This window comes from Acipenser ruthenus, chromosome 4 (genome assembly GCF_902713425.1).
Source record: "Acipenser ruthenus chromosome 4, fAciRut3.2 maternal haplotype, whole genome shotgun sequence".
Taxonomy (NCBI): domain Eukaryota; kingdom Metazoa; phylum Chordata; class Actinopteri; order Acipenseriformes; family Acipenseridae; genus Acipenser; species Acipenser ruthenus.
The window spans coordinates 43,144,802-43,172,686 of record NC_081192.1 but is presented as its reverse complement, the minus strand read 5'-3'; the positions used below and the strand labels follow the sequence as shown (position 1 = coordinate 43,172,686).

Sequence of the window (27,885 nt, the reverse complement as noted above, 5' to 3'; positions counted from 1 at the left end):
TCAGGGATGGGAGAATAACCACCAACCAGAAGTTCAGCTTGCCTCGCGAGCGGGACAGGTTGCAATGTTGTTCTCACAAACCAAGGGAGTTGTTGCAACCATCAGGTGATCAAAAGCAGGAAGGCATGTCTGCTTGGGATTGGTGGCTGGTGCACTGGGGCAGGCCCTGGTTAAGTAACAGGCTGCTGCTGCTGGGCTGCAGGAGAGATACAAACAGGCTACTGCTGAGACAAATGAGCTGCTGCTGGACAGAGAAAGATTGGAGAAGAGACAGGAAAGAAACCAGAGACTGCACTTAGTTGGCTGTAGCACATGGCTGCAACAGTGTGCTTTGGACTGAGTACTCAGTATTTTGTATTCTGTCACAGTCTGAGTAGCACTACGTGCTCAGTTGCAGCTGTACCAGTGGCTGGCAAAGCAGAACGCTCTTTTTTGAATTGGATTGTTTTCTGACACTAACAGATCCCCTTCATGCAGCATACAGGTAACATTTTTACAACTATATCTGCTTGTATTTAACATGATGCAGTTAATTTGTACTTCTCTATAAAAATTTAATTAAAAAAAGCTTCTTTAACAGATTCAAGCTATACAGTTTCACAGGGATAGAACATTAAAACAAGAAGCTTGTGCCAACAGTCCTTTAAATCAGTGCATAAATCAATGATGTTTGTTTGCTAATAATCTGCAATAATCTTTAGGTATTCCAGCCCTAAAAGTTGTGTTTTATTGTAACATGAAAAATATTAGTCTAGTGATAACTCGTCATAATTTATAGTAAGATCTATAAATGTTGAACCAAAAACAAACATATTGATAATTATAGATGCATAGTCAAGTCATAATGTGAACCTACTTTTTTGTAATGGAAAAAGAAACAGCAGAAGATTACCTTTTTTCCCCCCCCCAAGTCATGTACAGTTACTTTTTAATTACAGCATCACATAACAAATGCACAAGACGACAATTTGCAACATGCTTCTCAAACGACAAATAAATAGGTATACAATCACACAATTACATGTTCAGTACCAAAACATTTAGTTTACAAAAAAATAATAATGAAGTAATAAATAAAATGAACAGCAGTGGATTATAGGCATTATAGAGTTTACAAGCAGTTAATTTCCACTCTGTCTAACTGAAGTAATTAAAATCAAATAGCTTTTATAAGTAGCCGAGTACCAATGTGGGGTGGGAGTGTGAACACAGATCTCAATCTCCTTAAATATAGTACCATTAAATGGTAAGCCAGTGTCTTTGTTCATACATTTCCCTTTAAGGATAGATGGTATCTTTTGAAGAAATGCCTGAAGCCATATTAATATAATAAATATAATCCATTAATTATAGGAATTACAATGTTTCAGCTTTTAATCATAGTTTAGACCCCAGGTTATTTTACTGTCAGTGTTTGATCTCTCGGGTTTTTATGTATGCCTTTTCTAAAATATATAGGACTAACTGCAAGTGCTGTGGTTGCATTTGTCATTTAGGTTTTTGCTGACTTTGCAATGTATAAAAATATTCACAAGTGCAGTCTTCAAAAGATCTAATTCCACCACTCAATTCAGCAAGATGACAACTGGCAGTTACATTTATATTGTTTTAAATGAGAACATTGATTTTTTTTTCTTAAAAATAAAAATAAATACACTTAAAATATCCACTTTTGGGGAGCACTTGGGCTGTATTATAAACTGCATGCAGCTTCTACTAGCTGTTGTTGTTTTAGAGCGGCATTATCTTAAAAGCGAAGACAAAAAAGAAAATAAATAAAGCTTAACAGGTGCCTAAAACTGTACCGTACCTATATTAAATATAGTACCTAACAAAGCAGCAATGCTTCATCGTCACTCATTTCATTTTTTCCAGTTGCTTCCAAGCATGCATCCGGTATCTGAGCAGTATGAACCATGCCACAGTGTTCACAAGGCCCATCCCTGCTAGGTGGCCTTGCTCTGTGTAATGTAGCAGCATGAGGGTATAAAGGCCCCTGCCCATGTTGTTCTGAGGCAAGTTCGAGTAAAGGCCTAGAACAGTCGTTCAAGTCAATGTCTGAGGCTGCATCAGAAATAGGAATCAACAGTTCCACGTCGTCGTCTTCATCTCGTCCACCGTTCCCATGATCAAGTTGTCGTAAAGGACTTTGGTTCTGGTTTGTTGAACAGGATCTTCCGAGAGAAAAGCGTACCCAACGAAGACTTTGAGTCATACGGCTGAATGCACTGGTTAGTTGCTGTCTCCCTGGGCCGACAGTGGGTGGTTCGACAGTTCCAACTTCTCTTGCATTGCCTGTGTTGTTCCTGCTTGCCTGCCGAGCTGTTGCACTTCGGGGCGGTGATACTGTAACCACTGCGGTCGCTGGTGGGGTCTTTTGAGGTAGCAAAGCAGAGACTCCCCCGAATGCACCTGGGATGTCCCGTCTCTCGCTTTCTGCGTCAGTGTCGTCAGAATCAAGGGGGAGAAGACTTCTGTGCGCACCAGTCCTTTCAGGCTCTCTGGCTGTGCAGTTTTCAGCAGTGCCATCCTCTGCATCACCAGAGACTAAAGCCAGGGAACCAGAGCGTTGAGACCTGGTGAAATTGAAGAGTCGTCTCCAAATGTTCCTGCTTCTCCCAGACGTTGGAAGTCTGATTGAAGTAAATCCAAGCTGGGAACGTACTGCTAGCCTGAGGTTTTCCAACACTGATGCCTGAAAAATGAAGGAAAAAGGCAAAACATTTAACTTTCTAACCACATGGACAGATCGACAACACAACACAAGTTTCAAACACAATATTTGTTCCTCTTTCAGCAAACAGGTTGTGGCTTGTAAAGAACCTGGAGACGTTTACACAAAACACACTATGGTCCAGAAATATTAAGAAGCAGTAACACTGGATCTATATCCATCCATTGCTGTAAATAAAAAGTCTCAGTTTATATCCAAGTTTCATTACATTTTTTTTTTTTTTTTTAATTTATTTATTTTAGATATATGTAAAAATCAGTAAGTCACATAGTACTTTGTTTAACTGACCTGGCTTGCTGAGCACACTGGGAAATCTTCCACTGGTGGGATCAAACCTTGTGCAATCAGTTGGCCGTAGGAGGGTGGTGCCTCCCTTCTTAGCAGCTCTGCCTCAACCCTTGACAGTTGGGTTTCAAATGACCTGCAAAGTAGACAACAAAAAATAAGGATCTCCGCGATACAAATAAGTCTGAGCCAGAAACCATTTGCTTTAATGTAACCCACTGCATTATTAAATGGGGTTTCGATTAAAGAGTGCCTTTGTCTCAGGTGACCCTAATGGTATATCAAATGAATTGTGAACTGTAAAAAATAAAAAAAGTTGATGAAAATCTTTTACACTTAGCCTAAACATTGGTTCTCAAACACTAAACATACTGCAGATGGTTTTATTTAGTTGTCCCATTAAATCTGAAGCTATACCCTTCCCTCCACCACTACCACACAAACAAACACACACACACACACAATTAAGATGACACCTTCCTTTTCAGTCAAACAGCAGTCATCAGTATACAGCAATCTTTTATTTATTTATTTATTTATTTTTATTTCAGACATTACCAAAGCAGATTAAGGACTTTGCCTGCCACAACTACACTCACTATATTGGATACAATTTAAAAAATGCAACCATTTTCTTCTATCCCACTACAATGCTCTTAATTTCAGAGCAGCAGGGTAATACCTATGATGTCACTATACATTTCAAATTAGTGGTCTAGGGAAGTGGGATCAGAGGACAATATGCAGTACCCAGAAGTTGTTTCTACATTATTCACTTAAAAACAGGCACATTTTTTTTCTGTCTAGCTGTTTAACTTTATGCCCTTTTAGTCCTATTTCAAAAACAAAAAATAACAGAAAAAAGTTCATGAAAAAACTATTTGTATGCAGTTCTATTGTATTCACACTAGAGGGAGTGATATGCTCAGTTGTGCAGATGACATTTCTAATGGATACATTTTCTACTCTATTTGATACTTTTATCTCAATTTACTTTGTAAATATAATACAATGAAAGCCACTGCTGTGTGCAGCAGAAACACTAAAATTAGATTTCTGAAGTAAAGTGGTTGTAGGTTGCTTAAAAAAGCTGATACACAAGCAGTCCCAGGAGGAAAACTCATTAAAAATACACAAATCAAATGATACAGTATGTTTGTTCTACCCACCTTCGCTCAAACATCCTCAGCGAATAAAGTTTGCATGTGCACCCGAGTGCTATAACAAGGAGCAGACCACAGACAAGACTCCCAATAACAGCTGCGGTGATCACCCGGGTTGGGACAATCACTGGGCAGTTCTCCTCATCGCTGCCGTCTCCACAGTCATCCTGAGAGTCGCAAACCCAGCTCTCGAACACGCACCGGTTGTTTTTGCAGTGGAAGTTGCCTGGCTGGCAGAAGAAGCAGTTCTTCTCATCAGAGCCATTCGGACAGCGGTTTTGGTAGTTGCAGCGGTCTGAGCGGAGGTAACAGATCCCGTTCCTGGTGCATGGGAACTCATCCTTTTGGCATGTGCTGCAGTTCACCTCATCCCTCCCATTGGGACAGTGCCAGTAGCCATCGCATCGCTGCTGCTCTGTGTAACAGCCCCAGTTACCCCCGCATGGGCTCTCCCATGGCAAGCAAAAACCTTCCACCTGGTAAGTGGCATTAAACCCACGAGCTGCATTGATCTTATCCGCATAGAAGTGAATCCGAATTTGCCCAGAGGAAGACACAACCGTAACCGGTGCCCGAGAGTCGAATGCTGTCAGGACTCGCAGAAGCTTATGGGGATGCTCTTCCAGACCATCATACACTTTAACATAGTCCCCATAGCCTGTACCGTCAAGCTTGAAATCCGTAAAGCGCAAAATGACCTTACGGTGATCACCTGTGTCGATAAACCAGGTGCAGTTGCTCCCAGGTGGGTAGAAGTCAGGATAATTGGGAGAGTTGAAGGTACCGTAGAAGTTTCTGAGCCACTCCCCACATGTTGGAACATCACAGTCAATCTCATCCCCCAAGTCTTGGCAGTCAATGTTGCCATCACACTTAAGGGATTCTGGAAGGCAAGTGTAAACTCTGGTGTAGCGTGAAAGACACTGGAACTGGTGAAATGCACAAGGCTCGAAAAAGTAGGCAGGGGTGGGGTTAGACTGCAAACATAGCTCTTCATCCGAGTTGTCTCCACATTCATCCATTGTGTTGCATTTCCAAGTCTCAGGGATGCATTTCCCATTTGCACAGTGAAACTGATCCCAGTCGCAGCTGGGTTCCTCAGGTTTTCCTAAAATTTAGGAAAAAGTAGTAGTATATTAGCTTTTCTGTTTCAGCAGCACAACTGTAATCTGCTTTTCACCATGCAAAAGATTTGGCAGCAACATGAAAACAGTGAAAACAAGTAAAGGATATGAGAGTGTTTGTTAGGTCTTTATCATATAGAAATAAGACTGCCATATTAGGTCACTGGTCAAAGTGAAGGTTACCTGTGTGTACCGTTTAAGTAAAAGAGGGATTATTATAATAACAACAACAACAACATGTGTGGATTCCCTAATTTTTACATTTATGTTATTAATTGCCTTCATTTTGTTCCTTTTCAAATGAGGGTAAAACTGAAAAGCAAAAATCTTCTCAGTTGGCACTTTACAGTTAGAAAAAAAGGGTACAACTGGAGTACTTTTATGTGCCCCAAAGAACAAACAAGTACCATATTCCCTTCAAGGTATGCTTAAGATTGTTGCTGGTACTGTACTTTTTTTGTATTTTTCAATTAATAAAAAGGTATCAATTTCCTATGTGAAAAAATGTCAGTCTTACATTTGTTGTCAACAGATGACTTGATAGCAAAACAAGGTGAAAATGGTATACATTCTACTGAGGATAAAGTGGCAACATTTAAAGGTAGCTTAAATAAATCAAATGCAAATTAATAAAAAAAAATTTAAAAAATTGGTTTCCTGGCGAAACAACATTAGGAACAAGACAGGGGAATTTAATTTCTAAAAGATGTGTCATTTGCCTGAAAGTGTATTTAACTAGTAATTTCTTCCTTTTTGTGGTTAAAGAGATGTTAATTTATATTAACTCCAACATAACAGCTCGTAAATAATAAATAGTAAAACATAACCTAATTTTTGACAATTAGGTTAGAACAGCGTATTGTGTTATCATATTTTATTAATCTACAAATTCGGTTATACTGTAAATATAGTGTAGCACCCACAAATATATATTATTTAATTTACACTTCTCTTTGTTTTGTCGAACATTTGTATTCTCAGAAACCGACTGTCTGGCATCAGTACTTTCAGAATGTCATCAGTGACCACTGAGGTGAAAGTGCTGCCAACTCTTGTCTCTCTTTCTTTATATTCTTTGATATAAATCCGACACGGGACTCAACGTTACAAAGGAGGACCTGTAACAATAGCAAACAGGGTCCACTAACAAAAGGTTTTAATATATCTTGGTATCTTGTTTTATTTTTTTATTAAATAAGCCTATTCTGTTGAAAAGATAAGTTTAAAAAAAAAAATGTAAATGCTTTAAATGAGCAGTCTGATCCAGTGATGTAAAGCACACCAAAATACAATAAACTAAAACAATTAAACTCATAGCAATGTTTTTATAAAATGTATTGTCCTGTCCAAATAATTTCCAATTTCCTAATGTCCAAATATTCCAACCCTTTTGGTAACATATCTTTGACAAGAAACACCTCATTGGGGTAAAAAGGAGAGTCAGTGTATTTGTGGTGACTATACAACTAAACGTATTCTGTAGCTAAGTGTGTACTGTAGATAATTGTTACTTTTATTCTCAATAACAACTTTTTGAAGTAGAACAATTACTGTGTTTACTGTAGAAATATTGCATGAATCAGTACAGGAAATTGGGGGACATGCTGTAGGAGCATTATATCCCAGGCGCGTTATAATAGAGAGCCTTATAGCAAGGGAGCACTGTAATCTTGTACAGTGATTGATGTGTTGCAGGTTGATAAACACATATTAAAACTAGACTAGTCTTACAATTTGCCAGTATTTTCAGTTAAAACAACTACATTTTTTCAGTTACATGTATTTTAGTAATTAAGAGTTATCCCCTCCTGGTCTCGCACAGTTGTGTCAAGAGATGGATCGATTACAACACACTGGAAATATCTTCAGAAGACTCCACGGAAGGTTTGAAAACCTTGTTACCAATGTATTGTGGTTGGCCCAGGACAAATCGGTTTAATATAAAGCATATACTGAGGCCAAGGCTGAAGTTTTTGGTGATGTTCGTGAAAGGTAATTTCCAAAAGAAAAAGGTTTAAATGTAATTCAAAACAGTTCAGTTCCAGTATCCTTTAAAATTGGTTTGGAATAATTCAGATTTTTATTAAAACAATTTCCCATTACTTCTATTAGAAATTTACTACAGAGCTGCACTGATTTTGCTACTTACAATATTGCAAAAGAAAAATGAAATCAGCATAACCCTGGAAAAGGTATGCAATAAATGTGTCAGCTGGATGAGCGTAACTAAAAAACTGTGTTTCTTCATTGTAGCAATAGAAGTCATAATTTCCTTAATGGTATCATTAGAAAAGTAAGTGTTGAATATTTGAAATAAAGCACCTCGAGTGGTTTAAATCTAAACTTACCCCTTTCCTGAAAATAACAAAAATGAATAAAGTACAGGAGGTGGTTACACTGTCTGTAGTTCTGGTTTGTAGGCTCCATTTCAGTTTCAATATGGGGACCTAATTTGTTCATTTTAATTTTATTTTCTTGACTGACTAGCACTTGTTTTTCATCATTGCCATGTTTGCTTCTTGTTTAATAAAACACTGAAAGACTGGAATGTTTAACCTATACTGTCAAAAAGCTGAGAAAAAGTTGCTCCTGATTTTTCTAAAACTGTAAAAGGTAACCATCTAAGAAAACATAGGTATGGAAAAGAGATTTTTTTCATGTAAACATTATTTTGTGTCTTGTGATTCTTATGATTTCCAATCCCTGCACATTTTACAACCCTAAAAAACACAAATTCTGCGCTGCAATTTGTTTTCCCCATTTTTTTATTTTTATTATTTAGAATTTTGAAGGTCACTTCCTCCCAAAATATAGTATAATATATTATATGAAAAGGACCATACTTAAGAAAGTTTACAAACTCATTTACAATCTCATCAAGCAGCTTCTTGAAGGATCCCAGGGTGTCAGCTTCAACAACATTACTGGGGAGTTGGTTCCAGACAATTCTCTGTGTAAAAAAGTAACTCCTATTTTCTGTTCTGAATACCCCTTTATCTAATCTCCATTTGTGACCCCTGGTCCTTGTTTATTTTTTCAGGTCGAAAAATCCCCTGGGTTGACATTGTCAATACCTTTTAGAATTTTGAATGCCTGAATCAGATCACTGTGTAGTTTTCTTTGTTCAAGACTGAATAGATTCAATTCTTTGAGCCTGTCTGCATATGACATGTCTTTTAAACCAGGAATAATTCTGGTCGCTCTTCTTTGCACTCTTTCTAGAGCAGCAATATCCTTTTTGTAGCAAGGTGACCAGAACTGAAAACAATATTCTAGATGAGGTCTTACTAATGCATTGTAAAGTTTTAACATTACTTCCCTTGATTTAAATTCAACACTTCACAATATATCCGAGCATCTTGTTGGCCTTTTTTATAGCTTCCCCACATTGTCTAGATGAAGACATTTCCGAGTCAACATAAACTCCTACGTCTTTTTCATAGATTCCTTCTTCAATGTCAGCATCTCCCATATGATATTTATAATGCACATTTGTATTGCCTGCGTGCAGTACCTTACACTTTTTTCTATTCAATGTCATTTGCCAAGTCATTAATGTAGATTAGGAACAGCAGAGGACCTAATACTGATCCCTGTGGTACTCCACTGGTTACCTCGCTCCATTTTGAGGTTTCTCCTCTAATCAGTACTTTCTGTTTTCTACATGTTAACCACTCCCTAATCCATGTGCATGCATTTCCTTGAATCCCTACTGCGTTCAGTTTGAGAATTAATCTTTTATGCAGGACTTTGTCAAAAGCTTTCTGGAAATCTAAATAAACCATGTCATATGCTTTGCAATTATCCATTGTCGACGTTGCATCCTCAAAAGAATCAAGCAGGTCAGTCAGACATGATCCCCCTTTCCTAAAACCATGCTGACTGTCCAGTTGCTTCGACTCTTGGCATTCGGCACCAGATGAAACACTGCTGGGAGTTTTCTTCTGCATATATGCCAAATTAATATTTGAGGGTTCCAGGAACCAGTGTGTCTACATCATATTCTTTACTAAATGGACTACTGTTTGCTGTCCTGAAATTTTGTGAAAAGCATGGAATTGTCAGCCTAGAAACTAAAATATTCCAGCGTGTTACACCAGTTAATATTAACTGTTAAATATGCAACAAAGGATGTGTTTGTTATTGGATTGTTACATGCAGAAGAAATCCCATTATTTTTGCAAATAAAGTACATATGGATACTCAGTTGCTTTTGTGTGGGGAAATGTTAGTACCAGTTGCCTATGAGAAACATTACCATGCTTATCAGGTAATATTTGATAACAACTGGACTGTGGTAAAACCAGGAGATGAAATAGACTTTCAGGCACTTGACATGTATTCAGTTGATGATAATCTTTGTGTAGCAACAAGATACTGCACAAATTAACGATCTGCATGATCATTTCACTGCAAGCCAACTTTAGCATGCATTCTTAAGAGATACTAATATATGAATTTCAATTTAATTCACTGTCACTCATTACTAAAAATTGTAGCCTACAGTAAAGCACACTAGACGCTTTGTAAATACTCCCTCTGAACTACATCATCAGAGCATAAAATACTAGGATTACATTAATTTCTTATGAACTGGAGTTTTGTTTAATGTATAGTTTTAAATGATATGGTTAAATGTATTCTGGTTTTAAATAGGTTGTTGCTTATTATTGCTTTTTACATAAAATCTAGGTTATGGTTTCGCAAATGTTTAATGTTACTGCTTCTACAATAGACTTAGATCATTGTTTTTTGTAGAATATTAGGTTTTTTGTGTTCAACCAAGACTATTATGCTCTGTCCAGCAATTGGACTTTGCAATTAAATTGGTTTACACAAATTTATTGGGAATACATATCCTCTGTACCTTTACAATGCTCAAAGTATTATCTAACATTTAATAATAAATGTAAATGAAGTTAAGAAAAGCTGCCGCTTGATAACACCTATATTTAAAGGCAATAGAGTTTGACAACACAACTATAATTTGTGCTTTTTATTTTAATTTCCAATATGTTTGTCCCAATATTTATTATAACTATGAATTGTAATGAAAAATAATTGTAATTGTTTATATACATGATTAAAAAAAAAAAAAAAAAGGTGAAATTCCTGTTTTATTGGTCCATGAGTGAATGATTTTTGCAGAGGTGTTAAAGTTGGCTGCCATTCATTTTGCATATACTTTTACGCATCCAATTTAATTATTCTTAAACTTTGTTCGTTTTTTTTTTTTTAAAGTACTTGTCATCTATGACTATTTTTTAAACATTCTTTGTGTTAACTACCAATTAAAATGCCTGTAGTTAAAGAAATTTTAAGGGTTACATTTTAGATCCTTTATTATAGTTCCCTTAAAATGTACAAATACAAGTGTTTGTACGCATCATGGTACATTACGAAGAGGTACAATTTGGTCACGGTGGGTACTTATAAGTACCAAGACATTGGTACCATTAATAGGTACATAACTGACACATGAGGTACAAAACGAGATGGTACAAATTTGCACCCTCCAAAAAAGTACATATATTGTACCTTGAAAGGTACCACTACAGAGACAAGCATTTGTACCTTTTTAAGTACAGATGTGTACCTTTCTTTCTAACAGTGTATCAAGAAAGGCCTGATCGCGCACAAATTCCTTACTATCTAACAATCACCCTGTACTCTAGGAAGCATCAGCTGTTATATAGGTTTAAGAACAATAACTTTTAAAAATGTATTCCTCAGATCAAAGGTGTGCAAGCAGACTTATCACGGGCTGGGACGAACACAGGATTTTCATGTTTGGATATTCACTCAATTTAAATATTCGTTTGGACATTTGTTTGTTTTTCTTCAAAAAGTAATAAAAGCCATTATATTGCTCTGAACGCAGGCAGAGACAGCATAGCAGCAGGGGAAGGGGCCACGTGTCCCTGCCTTAGATCTTCATTTCAATTAGATGACGTCATATAGTTTGCATTGGCAGTCTGAATGTATATGCATCAAATGACACAGATGCTCTCTTGCAGTAATAAATACCTGTTATGTAAGAAATCCTAAAGCCTTTTGCAGTCTCACTATCGTCTGAATGAAACTTGATCCACACATGGTCCTGGGAAGAGATGTAAGGTGCTGGAATAGAGGAGCCACAAGCCCGATAGCCATCAAGGTTTTTGTACGTTCCAATAGAGATCCAATCAGAGCTACACCTGTGAGTGCTCTGGATTTCAAAATCCTGAAAACTAAACAAATAAAAGGAGCGCAAGATTAGTCTACATTCACAATTAACATGAAATAATCCATTCTTATTAAATAAAAGCAAACTGTTCCTGGAAAAATGTTTTAGAATCCAGTTCTGGATACAAGGAAGCATCTAGCATATACCCGCAAACATTGTTTTTGGATAAATGTCTGTAGTGTATACAGGGCTTTACTCCAACAAACACATACAAAAGATGATGTGCTTACTCTGGTAATTAAGCTTCCAAGCTCATGGCTGGGAAGCCTGTTGTTGTTGTTAACATTATTATTATTTTTCTTTCCCCCAACAAAATCTTAAAAGTTGCACAAAATGAAAACCGTTACATGAAAACTCTTGAAATTTTACAGAGTTGTAGGCGCCAATGGGAACTAACGTCCACAGCTGAATTAAAGTGATTGATCACATGGTTTAGCAGCCATATTGGATTTTACGACAAATTTTGGACACTTTACAAACATCTTGTTGGAAACCACTTATCGTTCTGAAACTTGGTGCTCGAAATGAAGCTGATTGTTGCAGTGGTATGGCAGCCATGTTGGATAACCTAATTAACACACAAATGTCTTCTCTTAAACCGCTAGTGATGTTTACAACGGCGTGAATGGCAACCAATGGATGGCAACCAATCAAAATGCTTAAATTTCACAATAACTCCTTGGAAGCCGTAATTTTGCCTGCTACTTCTAGTTGAAAATAAAGGTTATGTAAAATAACTGATATTCACATAGGAAAATAAAGTTGACCAACTGAGGAACACGCAAGCCCATGTTGAATATATTAGCATTGGTGTTGCCTGCTAACTGTATCTGTACAAAAGAAATACAATTTGCTTCCTGAATTATAACTGCTGTAAGCAGTAGGAACAGGATCAGGGACATGTCTTTCAATCAGTTATATAGGAGCAAGCACATATTAAGGGGGTCTATTGCAAACCAACTGCAAATCTGGTTAAGAAGGTGTTCTTTCTGAAGAAAATTTTGTTTAACGGTAGGCTATAGTAAACAGCCAAGACACCAAGGAATTATATTTGATTGTGAAGTTTAAAATGATGGGGAATGCAGTTTTCATTTCTAGACAGACTTGATTGGGGGGGGGTGTTACCTGATAGTTATGATTTCACCCGGGTTGGTTCTAATATACCAGCTGCAGTTGATTCTATCTGGATATTCAAATGGCCACCCAGGGCTGGTGATGATTCCACTCGGTGCCCTGATTTGCTCTGGAACATCTCCACAAGCTGCAATTATAATATAAAGCACCACATTAAAAGATATCGGAAGTATTTAAATTACAGTTTAGATCATGTTTTGTAGCACCTGATGATTGAAATGACAGAAAAGGGGATCGCTCCAAACATGTTACAGGTTTATCTGTTGCTAAGCCAACATTGTTGGCATATTGATTTTCAAATGCTCATAGAGTATCAACAAAAAAATGATCTTTTGTCTTGTTAGTGGTAGTCATGCCTATCTATGGTGAAGTATGGCACATTGTGCTCCAAAATAAAATGTAGGTCAATGCGATATACAGTTTAGTTAACCTCTCCTGCATCTTAAGGACACTACTACTGAATTACAATGTTTGACCAGTAGGTGTCACACATTATATAGGTCACTATATAAAGGCCATCTTCTAAATCAAAATACTACATGTTAACAATACATGTGGACCAATGCGCAGAAAGTTCAACGTTTCCCAAATGTTGATCTTAATTAAAAACATACAAATAACCTAATATTTGAAACAGTTTGTGGCAAACAAGGTATGTTCAACACACTGTAGCTTAATGCTTTATCATAATTACCATTAAGACTTTCTTTAAACAGATTACCTATACCAGTTACTATAATATACTACTAATAAAACCCTTAACAGCAACCTACTTACATGCAGGGCCTATACACTCCGGTCATTTCCCAAAGCAACATGTTCTCATTGGTCTGATACAGCAATTATTTCAGTTTTTGTAGTTAAGTCCTAATATTTTCCTTTTAAACACTTTTTAATGTAATTTGAAACTAAACGCTGAAGTGAGAACAGATGCTACACAACCAGCAGTTGCTGCATGACAAGAAACATGATCATGCAGGCAATTTCAATTGATAAGTGGGGTGCAAATCAGTTGATATTAAGTGGAGTGTGATAATAACTCAAATAATATTATAAGGAGCTTTTTTCCCATCGACTCCCATTATATTGTGTCCGGGACATTCCAATGTGGTGATAATATGCAGAGCGTGACATTAAGTGGGTTTCACAGCATTATTATTATTATTATTATTATTATTAAGTGTAGGCAAAGATACATTTTACAGTGAGCCCTTAAAGGCATTTCAGGTCACCAAAAAGATCCACATTAAGTGGACTGTATTAGTCCTGTGAAGTTTGAGACTACACCATCTGCTTACTCTAATTTGTCCCCTTTTTCTCAATATTTGCTTGCAAATCTGTTTAATATGGGTTATACACATGAAAACTTTGTTCTTTGTTTATTTTAATAAACACAAGTGTTTTTTTATTATTATACTTACTTTGCTTACCACACTACGTCATACATTTTGCTTTATTATTATTATTTATTTCTTAGCAGACGCCCTTATCCAGGGCGACTTACAATCGCAAGCAAATACATTCAAGTGTTACAATACAAGTAATACAATAAGAGCAAGAAATACAATAATTTTTTTTTAAGTGTGACAAACCACAATTCAATAATACAGCAGATAATAGTGATAGTTGCTTTCACATTTTATTATATATATATTTTTTTATTTATATATATAATAAACTAGAACTTTCCATTTTCAACCTTGTGTTTCTCTTGGTAGATTGTGAGGGGAACTTATTTTAAAGAATATAAATATTGTTTTAGCTTTGTACACTTATTCACTTTAATACTTTCTTCTCTTATTTTGGTTATAAACATGTACATAGCAATTCACCATAAGAAAAAAGCACTGCATATTTTGAGCAGGATAACTAAGGTTTTGTTATTTTGAATGCATTTTTATCTGATTATTAGAAATTGATGATGCACTTAAATACATTTTCAGTCTCAACAGGCAGAAGTATAATCCTGTTATTTTTCCACCTTTTCAAGGATATTCTCAAGCACACACTGGTCAGGATGCAAAGGTGTTTCAATCCACACAACTCTATGTAATAACGGTTAGAACTCAATATTTGCCACATGAAGTCATGCATGAAATTTAAAGCCTGAAGATCAGTAAAAATGACTTACCACTGGAAATCCCTGAAACATACACATTTTCATTGGGCTCTGCTTGAATGACATTTCCTAAAATAAAAATAAAAAAAAAACATTAAAACAAAGAATATCATAATTAACGGTCAGATTAAAGTTGGGAGGGAAACCAGTCAGCGCTATATTATTAAGAAGAAGAAAATAAAGCAGTTACGTAACACTACAGAACTCAGCAACCAGTACAGTACGTACTCTTTTTTAATGCCAAGCAAGAAATCTACTAAATTTAACCACATTCCAACAACTCGGAAAAAACAGCACAAAGCAAGTTTCATTTACTCAATCACACTTGCTCTACAAAAGTTATAGTGCAAAAGTAAATATAATGGCAGTAAATGTTTTGGTTTTTTTTGGTGTGTTAATACTACTTAATATGTAGAATTCAGACTACTGAGATTAGGGACAAAATAGAAGAACAAAATAACGTATTTAGCTAAACAGATGTTTAATTAGTTCATAATGCGACATTTTTGTAAAGGTTCAAGCTACTAATCATGAAATGTTTCCACAGAAACCTGTTTAACTGATACTGTCATGTTTGTCAACTCTGTCAAGACTTTTTATAAAGCATTCACTAAGTGCTCCTGTAGAAGTTTAACATTTACACTTGTAAATTGTATGCAACAAGGTTCCAAAGTGAAACCAACAATTTCCACAGTTCATAAGGTGTTTGTTTCAATTATTAAACTAAAACCAGTATGACCTAGTTTTAGGAAGTTCATTTTTGGGAAAAGAAAGACAATACAACTCAATTGTTAAAACAGTAAAGTAACAGAAACAACACTCCAATGGCTACTGTTAAACTGGGAAGCAGTTTGTCAAGACATTCATCCTCTATGAAGTCCTTACTTTACATAAGAGGGTATTTCTTTTGCTGCTCACCAGTGCCGGGACTGCATCGCTAGAACAGTAAACTGAACAGTATCACAGTTAAAGGAAGAAGGTACTACAATTAGTGCTGGGACGAACACAGGATTTTCATGTTTGGATATTCGCTCAATTTAAATATTAGTTTGTTTTAAAAAAGTAATAAAAAACATTATATTGCGCAGACCGCAGGCAGAGACAACATAGCAGCAGGGGCAGGGGGCATGGCCATAGTTGTGCCTTTATATTACAGCAAGACGTTACAATATGTAACACGTTAAAGTAGAAAAATATCCCAGGAGTAAAGAATAAGTTGTGTAGGACTTACTTTACCACAGTGAATTAACTACAAAACAAAGGATGCCAAATAGCAGTTCAAGTTAAATGTTGTTTTGTTTGTTCCTGAAATAAATAGTACATAAAGTTTATTTACATATATATTTTACTTTTTTTTTTTTCATTCCTTGCCATTGCTGTTTCTTCACAGTAAACAGTGGCCATAGACACGTTTTCAGAAAATAATAACATGAAGTTTACTTGTGCCTTTGTGTAGCTGAACAAGCAAACGAAAACTGAAATGTAACGTTAAACACTTCAAATAAAATAAAACGTGGAAATGGCATTGTAAAATTAAGGGGAAAAAAATATTGTTTTGGTTTTCATTTATTACATTCCACATAACAGAAAGTCGCAACAAAAAAAATAAATAATATATAAAATCTATATAAAAATCACTAAACATTTCCAGGAAGTTGGGCACTGTTTAAGCAGGGCATTTCAGAATGACATGCTTGCCTTTTTTCTGTCCCATGAGTTTCTGACTCGTTCTAAAGCAGCACAACGCATTTGACACAGATGGCGTTCCATGGAGATCACTAAGCGTGCACCCGAATAATCTGGTTTGTTTACTTTTTGCTGTCTAAAACTTTTAAATAGAGGTTCAAGAGCTGCTGTGTTGATCCTGTTAATGGTGAGGTGGTAAATAAGTGTGAATACGAACATCTGATTTTTGTAACACCAAGATCACAATACAGACAAGTCTTATTCACAAACTGGCATCAAGTAGCAATGTGGCATTAGCAATATTAACAGGCTGGTATGGTTTTAAGTGCTCCTTAACCTGCTATCCATCAAAACAATGAACTGGTGAAAGATTGATTAGGCTGCAGCTGCATTATAGTACATGACAACCTGAAGTGTCAAGAGGCTGCAGTGTCTGACACAAATTGAATGCACAGGTTCTACAATAGCAGCAGGAAGGCAGAGGACCACAAGGTCTGAGGGTATTGTGGATACAAATATAGATTTATCAAGAGCCCATGGAAGAGTGCATTTCAAGAGCACTACAGTGCATTATGCAAGTTGTAATGTACTGTTTGGACACTGTACCAAGAGGCCTTATTGGGTGTGCACAGTACCACCAAAGGGTGCAAAAGTCAATAGTAGATGTCAGCCAGGTAATACTGTAACATTACTGAAATCAGTATACATTCAAGAGAGAGGCACCAAGATGGTCTGTTCATTAATTTGCAAAAAGGACTCTACTTATGGGGCTGTTGTGCTTGTACATTTCCAAATATTAAAATGTTGCAGGGTGAGCCAATACAAATGTAACTTAAGCACAGCTCCTCCTGTTGTGGCTTACTATACAGCACAACTATTCAAAAAGCAATACAGAAACAGAACACACTTTAAAACAAAGCCTTCTATTTATAACTGGTGTGGGCAAATTGCATTGTAACATCTTAACAGAATAGTGAAAAATGATATGCCTAAAGTACAGCAATCTAAAATTAGATATTTTGCTTCTAACATGGGGCAAAGGAAATCCTGAACATAAAAGGGAAACTCACTGTGATCGTTCTGTTCTCAAAAGTGAAGAATTTTCCTAGGGCTGTACTGTAATAGATTGACATACAAAAATGAAGCCCTATCAGCACTACTATAACTAACTGTACTTCGAGTACCCTAAAAAAATATATTACTTATTTTCTTGTAGTGATAAATAGATACAAATGGGTATGGGTAAGAAACGGGCCTGTAACCAGGAGATCCCCGGTTCAAATCCCGGCTCAACCACTGACTCATTGTGTGACCCGAGCAAGTCACTTAACCTCCTTGTGCTCCGTCTTTCGGGTGAGACATTGTTGTAAGTGACTCTGAAGCTGATGCATAGTTCACACACCCGAGTCTCGTATCTTGAAAAGCGCTTTATGATGGAGGTCCACTATGAAAGGTGCTATATAAAAAGATTATAATTTATTATTATGGATATACATTTGTCATCTCCACTGGAGATGTATTGGAGGATGTTTTTCGTACTTATGTCAATGTCACATTTGTCCATATACTGGTATCTGGAGAACAACTTCTTCAATTCTCATGAAACTTATAATTAACATTATTAAGCTTAAGTTATTGAGAGTACCTGATGCTGGGTATATATTGAGGTGTCTGTCTGTTCATCCATTCATCTGTACAGTATGTCACACTTTTTGTGTACAGTACGTCACACTTTTGGTATACAGTACATCTAGGGAAATGCTTCTCAATTATGATTTACATTTGCCCTTTTTATTCTCTTCATACTGTTGATGTGTCATGATCATCAACTTCATCATACCAATAGCTCTAATTCTGAATTTACAGCTGTTGCAGAATAATCTTACTGACATACTTGCTGTACCACTAAAACAGTCCGCAGGTGGAGTTATCTTTACAGCCTGTGTACAGTTTCAGTGTTGAAAGAGTTTAAATCCAAGCAGGTCAGAAAACATGTACTGTTTTTGCATGTTGTTTTTAATAGTAAGGTGTGGCATATCAGAGGGGAGCTAACAGATTCCATGCAAATGAATGCGAGTACTAATGCCTCTGAACACAAACTACAAAGGTTGATACAGATAATATGCCATTGTTTAACAGTGGTATCAAAGACAGTTTGGCATAAATATGGTTGCTGCACTGTAAAACAAACAAACAAAAAAAAACACTTAGTAATTCTTCAGGTCAGGTATGAAATCAATCAAAAAACAGCCATTTTTCACTTGACCTCCTCTGATTTTGATAAACTTTTGCACATATTATTGCCTTTGGAAGAAATTGTTACACTGTGAATTGTATGCCTGAGTGACCTCCCATTCATAAGATACAGGTCATCGAAGCTTGACCTGATTTGTACACCCACCCTGCCTTTACATGGTCATAACAACTTAATTGACATAGAATGCTGGTGTTGGTGTCGTTTTATAGCTCTCAAATAGGACTATATATGCATTATATCAACATTGATGTAAAATACAAGAACAAGTTGTGTGAATCTGGGACCTTTGACCTCACCCAGGTCAAATCACATAACCTTGAATTTCTGTCAGTTTTGGATAGATTGTATCCTAGACCCTTATCTACATTTCCTGAAAGCTTCACTTTGCGGCTGCCATTGGTTGAGGCACAGCACAGAGTTGAATGCAGTGTCAGGTGAATCTTCTAAGTGAAGCGATTACACTAATACAATTAAACAAAAATATTTATTTGCACTTGAGTATACTCTCCTCTCCTGTTAAATTGATGCTGCAGTGAACTGGTGCAGCTGTAACAGCTATTAATATATTAATGAATTAATCAAGGTGACCTATTTACACAATTGGCTAAAACAAACAAATACAGGTAAATTAAATATAAATCAACACTGAATTGTGCACGTTTAATTTTGTCCCCACCAGTGGTACTCCTGTCAGTACATGTTTGGTATTTTAAGTGATGCTTCTCCAGCATATTATTTATTTCTTAGCAGACTCTTTAAATCCAATGAATCACTGAGCCTGGAAAAGAAAAACGTATTGTTAGAAGTGGTGGAAATGTAGATATTTCATTTTCAGGTCTCTGTCCTTATATTTCTGCATGCAACACAATTTACCACTCACCTATGCTTAAGTTGCCCTTTTCCTTCATAACCACTCTGTCAAGGCTTTTCATGCTTTGGCATCTCCTTGTCTCTCAGGGTGTATGCCCTTCTTGTTGCAGTTGTTGGCTCCACTGATGTCAGCACATCCCCCATGTCTACAATAAATTGATCTCGATGTTGCAGGAAACAGAATGATCGTGCTGGTCCATTCGGGTGCAGGAAGTTAATTTCAGCCTCCCGTTTCTTCTGATCAGCAGACACCACCAGCCTGAGCCACCAGTGACTGATACTGAACAGTAACATATCCTTTCACTTGGTCAAATGGTAGGACATCCTCTTAGACTGTGATCGATTCTTCTCTGTTTTGTTGACAGGGAGAACTCTCATACAAGGACTTTTGCTTTGGAAAATGGTTGAAAGAAGAGGAGATGCCGTGTGCCAGGCACAGTTCTTACCTTGAGGAATTGCTGCTCCAGAAAATCTTGCTCAGCTTGCCATTGTAAAGTATTCTACTTCAAGAGCAGGAATGTTGTCTTCTGTAAACCTGTACAATTGGTGTAGAGTCTAGATTTGGTCATGGTATGGACACTGCAAACTGTTTTTTGTTGCCATTCGTTTAATGGTTCCTCCTACACCATCACAGAGTCTTTTGCCATGAGATGTTGCAAAGAAGTTCCACTCTGCTTCCACACCAAAATCTTCCAAGTGCTGGCATATGTTGAGAAAATGTTTACAGTTCTTATACTGCTCTGCACACCCGTCAGAGAAGTAATAGATTTTTCTTGGTCACCTCCCAAATTTGTTCTCCAAGAACCTTTAACCCTTTGCAGTCCATTTATTAAGTGCGCGTCAGGTCCAATTTATTTTCACACGTGCAGTTAATTTTAGACGCGCTGTTTAAAAGTATTTTTTTTCACAGTCAAATGGGTTTAAAAGGCCCTGCATATCAACAAAGCACTCACTAGGCATCTCCAGCCCCGCCCCACCCTTTCGTTCGCTATCGCTTTCACATATGCCAAGAAATAAATAATAATAATAATAATAATAATAATAATAATAGTCGTACATACCGATCAATCATCTCCTGATCACTCGTTTTATCACCAAACTCCTCAATAATGCAATCAAAGTAATTATTTTATTACTATAACATCTCAAAAAAGCTCTGCAAATGTCCGTGTTAGTCTCTGTGCGCTGACACAGTAACATCCAGCTTGTTTCCTTATGACCGCCCATATGGGATGCCAATGGCAAGTATGACTATTCATGAGATATGCTTTTTTTTTTTTCTTTTTTTTTTATAATTGGCTTGTCTCGGCTCCTATCTCTCCCACTCGGCCATTGAATGGTTTTCTCGGCTTTTTCCGGAGAAAAAACGACTAGAAACCCGTTTTCTGCGTTTTTTTGATGATGTCGGACAGGGTCCGACAATGGACCGGATAGGAATAATTGCAATATCAGACCAGGTCTGACAATGGACCGCAAAGGGCTAAAGATGCTTTTGAAAGAGATAAACAGTGATTGTGTCATGAGTCATGCATTCTGATATTGCAACATATGAGATGTTGCTGAGAATTCCCATCTTTGTCTCGCCAAAAGCAAACAAATGAATGTATGGTTGCCTGAGAATTGTTCTAATGGTGTGATTGTGCTTCATCTTGCATGACAAAAGTGAAGTTTTCTGCAAAATCACCCCTCAGCTCTTGATAATATGCAGTCTGCATCTTTGCAATGAAATCATCTCGACAAAAACATTCGAGATGGCTTGTGAAAGTCTCTATGAACTGATCAACAGGTCCATTGATTGTCTGAAGGGTGGATCTATCAGTTGTAGTCCACCAGGCTATGTTGAAAGAGCATTTGTAGATGACTCTTGAAATCTTCAAGTGATGGACAATTTTCACACTTTCCTAAGTGGCAATCAACGTTAGGGGAACATACAAGAGAAGATAAGCAATGCCGATGGTGACTCAAAAGGCATTTCTGTACTGGCACTCAGTTGTGGAAACTTAGAAGAAATGAACAACAGGCTGTGTGGTCCAGTGGTTAAAGAAAAGGGCTTGTAAGCAGATGGTCCCCGATTCAAATCCCACCTCAGCCACTGACTCATTGTGTGACCCTGAGCAAGTCACTTAACCTCCCTGTGCTCCATCTTTTGGGTGAGATGTAGGAAGTGACTCTGCAGCTGATGCATAGTTCAAACACCCTAGTCTCTGTAAATTGCCTTGGATTAAGGCGTCTGCTAAATAGAAAACATCAGCTTTACATTCTGGTGTGTTGTGCTGACACACACAGCATGTGTACCTCTACTGCATGCCAATTTGGAGAAGCCAATCTTAATGTCAGGATGCTGTAATTTGAAGAAACGATAGACCTCTGAAAGATTGCAGAGAACAAGACATTTCTATTGGTGCTCCCTCCTTCCTAACTCTATTGTAAACAGAAACAAAATCTTTCTTTCCGGCCATGAGTCGACTAACATCTTCCCTCTTGTACAACAATTTTACCATTTGAGCATTCTCCCCCCAAATATTTGGATTTGGATCCGATAGGCACCCCTTCTCTTCCTCTAGTCTTGGCTGTCCTGGAAATGTGGTAGGTAGCACCAAACTCAGCAGCACTCCTCCATATAGACCAAGACATTGGGACAGCTGTCAAAATATGAACTTGCTGACTTCGACTGATATTTGACTTACATTTTTCCTTCAGTTGGGCCACCATCTCTTGATATGCCTGAGCCTGCTCCTTGATTATTTCACGGTCTTCCGCTTCCGTTTGTGGGAAAACCTTAGCTTTCTCTTCATTGCTTCTCCAACCTTCTTTGCCTTCTGAGCTGCATATACCTTTTGTGACAATTTCCTTCTCTTCAGTGGAGATTCTTGTATTGCCTCCAAGGCCTTGTTTATTTGTGAAATCTCATGTTCCTTTTCAGCTTTGAACATTGCGTTGCTTTCAGGTTATTTGTCTTGAACAGCGTGAGGGCTGGATTCTCTGGAACTAGACTCCTTGGGGTCACTTTGTGTTGAAGATGATGTTTGGTCTTGGTCAGCAGAACGATGGGTAGCAACTCCATACAAGGGTAACATAACTTCTGGCCATACACAAAGTTCAGCTTCTGGTGGTCCTTGATCTGCTTCTTTGTTAAGGTGCGACCTTTAGTGCGGTGCACTCACGATGCTTTGCAAATGGGTCACAGCATGCTTCGATGTCTTTAACACCAAGGAAGTCATTGGAAGTACTTGCCATTTATGCAACAAATTGTCTCAATATCAAATAGACTGCAAAATTGCAAGAATTTTAGCTACAAACATGTAAGTCAAGAATGTTAAACTGACAGGTACCAGGTTTAACCCTTTGATTAGTGAGTTCTAAAATGCACTGTTGGTCCTACGGGAGTGAGTTTTTTTTTCTTTCTACTGCATGCGCTTGATTATTATGAGTACAGCTTACAAACAAGCTGAAAGCTAAATGTTTGTATGTATGTAATGAACACTGATGAAATACAGACAAATAATTTTTACCGTAAATAAATAAAACAAATATGTTTTGTTGTCATAGGGAAAGGTTTTGACAAAAATACCAGGTAGACAATAAACAATGGGATGGAACAGCCACAACAACACCTAACAAAAAAAAGAGGGCGAGAGAGAGAGAGCAAGAGACATGAATAAACCATATCCGGGTAAACAGGGGGCGGTTGTACTAACGAGATCAAAAAACAGGATCAGATCCGGGCTCACTGGAGCCGGATCATGAAAAGGCATTGTACTAAGCAAATCAGGATCAAGCTCCACTGATCCGAAATCTTGATCCGATCCTGGAGCTGCGCCAGCCGTAACTAGGGAAACTTACCAATGAGAAGCGAATATGCGTGGCGCAGAGATTGAAGAATCTGAATGTCAGAAAATGAAGTGCGTTTAATTTAAACAACATGAATCAGAAGCAATTACTGTACATGTATTATTTAAAACTCCAGCGATTCTATAAAAACAGATAGCGTATATTAATACCGGTATCTGGTTTTGTTTTGTTTTTTAACTTCTAAAATGTTTTAATAAATGTTACCGTAATCATGGCCGTGTGTATTTTCTGACGGACACACAGATATTTTACAGCGGTATAGCCTCCATACAGACAAACATCTAGCTGCAGCGTCGGTTCAGGGCAAATTATCAACACATTTTAAGCAAATGTAATCAAGTGCTGACAGACAGCTGCAACTGGAAAATGTTGCGGACAGGGGGAGATTAATGCTGTGAAAAGGTAAACTTAAGTTATTGAAAAAATAGGAATTGGGGGGGGATGATATGCATTTAAAAAAAAAACACGACAACGTTAAATCGAATTATTGATTTAATTGTAATCGATACCATGAGAATGCCAGTATGACTTTGTCAACACAGAAAACGTAGAAATAATATTTATGAAACCTCATTACACAGTCAAGTCTATTTTTTTCTGTAGCTATACGGTGAAAACAGAAATGTCAGATATAGCTAAACACAAACTAATATTGTACATTTTTTTCTAATTGATATTATCTTAATACAGTACTGTTACAGCTACTTTTAAATGCATTGTTGCTTAATGTTTTCTAAAACGTTAAATCATCTGTTTCAATCTATGTTTAGTTCCTTAATTTATTTTTCAAAAGTGGGATCAAGTTCTGATCCTGCTCAAAAGCAAGATCAGGTTTGAGCTCAGATTTGAGCACTGATCCGTTTAGTACAACACAACTAGGATCAAGATCAACATCTGAGCCCGGATCCGGGATCGGATCCCTTTAGTACAACCGGCCCCAGGTTGTGGGGGCGCAGGGAGTGAGAGTGTCTTATGCTTCAGCATATGATACTCCTTGTAGCATGGATCAACGCACAGAGCTTGGCGCCACCTCCTCGCTGTCGCTTGATGTTGATGGTAAATATTCTTCACTTACATCTTCACTGATACACTTGCTGACATCCGATTCAGTGGAAGAACTGTATGTATTTAAATTTAAATTAGAATCTGGATTGAGTTATTTCTAATACTTCTTTCTCAATGAGCAATTTTCGCCAATTTACAGACATCGCTGTCATTTTTGTGATGGTTTATTGTATGTAATTCAGTCAATATCTAGCAGAGGGCACAAGAGACCAATAAAGGTGTTACAGAAACCTAGTGTTACAATATATTGTTATCAGAAGTTTTGTAGGCTCAATAATTCAAGTTTAAAGTTGCAGAACGTATCGGTACATTCGTACTCCCTGGGGTTAAGGACACACCTTAGTTGAGTTATAGTTGGGTTTTCTTGTTTTTCACTTTATAGAGGACACATTTCAGTATTGATCTGTATTTAATTCACCTGTGCTACACTTTAGTCACATGTGTAAATAGGCCAAATTGGTTAATTAATAAACATTAATCTGTTAGAGCTGCACCAGTTCACTGCAGCTTCAATTTAACAGGTGAGTATACTTGATTACAATTAAATATTTTTGTTTAATTGTATTAGGTGTGCAATCGCTTCACTTAGAAGATTCACCTGACAAAATGAAGCTTTCAGGAAATGTAGATAAGGGTCTAGGTTACTATCTATCAAAAACTGACAAAAATCCAAGGTTACGCGATTTGACCTGGGTGAGATCAAAGGTCACAGATTCACACAACTTTATCTTCTATTTCACATCAATTTTGATATAATGTAGTCCTATTTGAGAGCTTTAAAATGACACCAACACCAGCTTTCTATGTCAATTATAGAGGAAATTATGACCATGTAAAGGTAGGGTGGGTGTCCAAATCAGGTCAAGCTTTGATGACCTGTATCTCATGAATGGGAGGTCACTCCGTCCTAAAATTTACACTGTAACCACTTCTCCCAAAGGCAAACATGCATGGACATTTTTATCCAAATTAAAGGAGGTTGAGGTTTTTGGTGTTTGATTTCATATGGAATGGCCCATCTACTTTAACATTTGGAAATAAAGCGCAGAACTAGAAAGAGTAGGCCTACTTTTCAAAGTAGGAAACGAGTCAATATTAAATTAAGATCAATGTGAACAGTAGGGCCTACAACTGACAGCTTACCACAAACAGAAAACTGGGCCGTAAATGGTCTTCCCATTGTTAAAAACATGTTCACAGCTCTACATGTGGTTCTGAAACTGTTTGTGCTAAAAGTCTTACAGTAACAGTCAAGTTGTGTTAGTAGATTTTGGTGGCCATTATAAATACTGTAAGCAACACAAGGATAGACACACTGAAATGATCCTTTACTAGTTTATAAACCTCAGAAGCAGCAAGTATTTTTCCAGTGGCATAATAGGCGAACATAAAAGCATCAGAAATGTTGCATTACTTTTGAAGCATGATGACATAACACAGTTACTGTACTTGGCTATTCATATAATCAATGGGCACATGGAAAGCATGGACATTGTATCCCTTTAGATGTGTAAATGTGTACAGTATGAAATTCTACCTTGTAAAATAATTTCACATACTGTATGTAGGCTGTAACAATCAGGATGTTATTTGGTAGAATGGCTTCATCATTGTGAAAATTCCAATATTTTAGTCATTGTAATACCCAGAGTAACTACAGTACAACTGGAAAGAATTACATTTAATAACAATGTAACACTCCACTGCTGTACTTGAGCCCTCGAGTCTTTGTGTTTATTACATAACGAAATTAATATAATACAGTAATTGATTTTTGTTGTCTCATTAGGCTATTTTTATTATTATTATTTTAATAAAGGGTATAGATGTTTTTCTGCCGGTGAAAGCATCAGGCAACATACCAACATTTCAAACAGCCTTCTAATCGTGTATGACAAACAAAATGATCAAATGGAAATAGTGTGTGTTTAACCCCTACGATTAAATGTACAGTTATGAAGAAACCTAATGTTATTTCAGTGTTGTGTTAGCGTATTTGGTTTACTGGACATCAAAACAATTTAAATAAAAAAAATAACAATAATAAATAAATAAAGACTTACCCAAAAGGCTGAAACTGATGATGAAGTGGACATATTTCCCAACCAAGAGAGCAAATGTATGTGAAACCAAACTGCAGGCCATAGCGACATGAAAACAATGGACTACAGTTCTATAATTTCGTTTCTTTAGTATAATTAATATCAATGCGTCAAACAAGCATCTGGGCTAAACAAAACTTGTAACAATGGATTAGGATGCACAGCTATTATATTCTATTGTGTCGATGTCGATCTAATGCTATTCTACTATTTTTCAGAAGTGTAGGGAACACCTAACGCGGCCAAGTCACTAGTTTCACTTTTGTTAGGAATCTCCCGCATCAAACGTTAAAAGCCTTTTATGTACCGTAAACTATACTTTAACGGTACATAAAAAAATAAACAATAACAAAAAATACAACTTTACAGCTCGCTTTACGTTACACAAAAGACACTGCAATATCAATGTTAATCTTACAAGACTACCTCTATATTCGTTAAATTCTACCTAACTTTGTGTTTCCATGACTAGTAATGAAACCCGTTAGAAAGCTTTACCGACACTGTTCTGTCATTCATTTTCCCATATCCAGCACAGTGAAGACAAAAGAAGTCCTCTTCACACTCTACTCTTTCGTTTGGAAAAACAATTTAAATGCATTTACATTTAAACGTGGTGGCTAAAAAAAACACATTTCAAATTAGACGCTTAAAACCACACCCTTGCCTTCTCGTAATATTTAGTACAAAATAATCTCGTCTTATTTTTCTTTTCCAATGTATTACGCCTACACAGTCTCTGTGACTACTCATACAGCACTGGGCTTGACTGAGGAACAAGAACACGAACAAGGAAACATCTCCATATAATTTAAACTATCGTAATTACATAAACAATCCTTGTGTTACTGCCGCCTAGGTTTTATTTCCAGACTAAAATGTAAGCTTATTTTGCTCAGGCCCTGAACAGCTGAAACTAAACTATGGCTGTGTATGTTTACAGCCAGGTCCCAGCAGCCCTCTCTGTCTTTCTCGCTCTCTTTCATTGAGGGTGAAAGGTTGCCAGAGAAACGTACGTCAGAGCAGCGTCTGCATGAACATGCTGGCTTGTGTTCGCTGTGGAATGAGGTGTCTGGCTTGTCTAAATATAACATAGACCAAATCAATAAATGCTGTAATTAATGTATTTATCTCTGAACAGCCAAGAACAAACTCCACGGCAGTTTTCTATCTACTTAACTCCTTGTGTCACAGATATTTATATTTAAACAGTACACATAAAATATGAAGACCTTGTTTATATAACTGGAATTGAGTGTTTTGTTCAG

At 36.9% G+C, this 27,885-nt stretch overlaps 1 protein-coding gene across 1 annotated transcript; it reads right to left on the bottom strand.

Annotated features, from left to right (window-relative positions):
- Positions 1–504: 504 nt before the first annotated feature.
- LOC117399283 (low-density lipoprotein receptor-related protein 12-like) lies at positions 505–27,664 on the bottom strand. The gene is made up of 7 exons (XM_033998373.3): positions 26,579–27,664; positions 14,798–14,854; positions 12,658–12,793; positions 11,334–11,536; positions 4,189–5,290; positions 3,023–3,155; positions 505–2,695 (listed from the first exon to the last, which is right to left on the bottom strand). The coding sequence occupies exons 1-7, from the start codon at positions 26,658–26,660 to the stop codon at positions 1,829–1,831; spliced, it is 2,580 nt and encodes an 859-aa protein (XP_033854264.2). The 5' UTR covers positions 26,661–27,664; the 3' UTR covers positions 505–1,828.
- Positions 27,665–27,885: the final 221 nt, after the last annotated feature.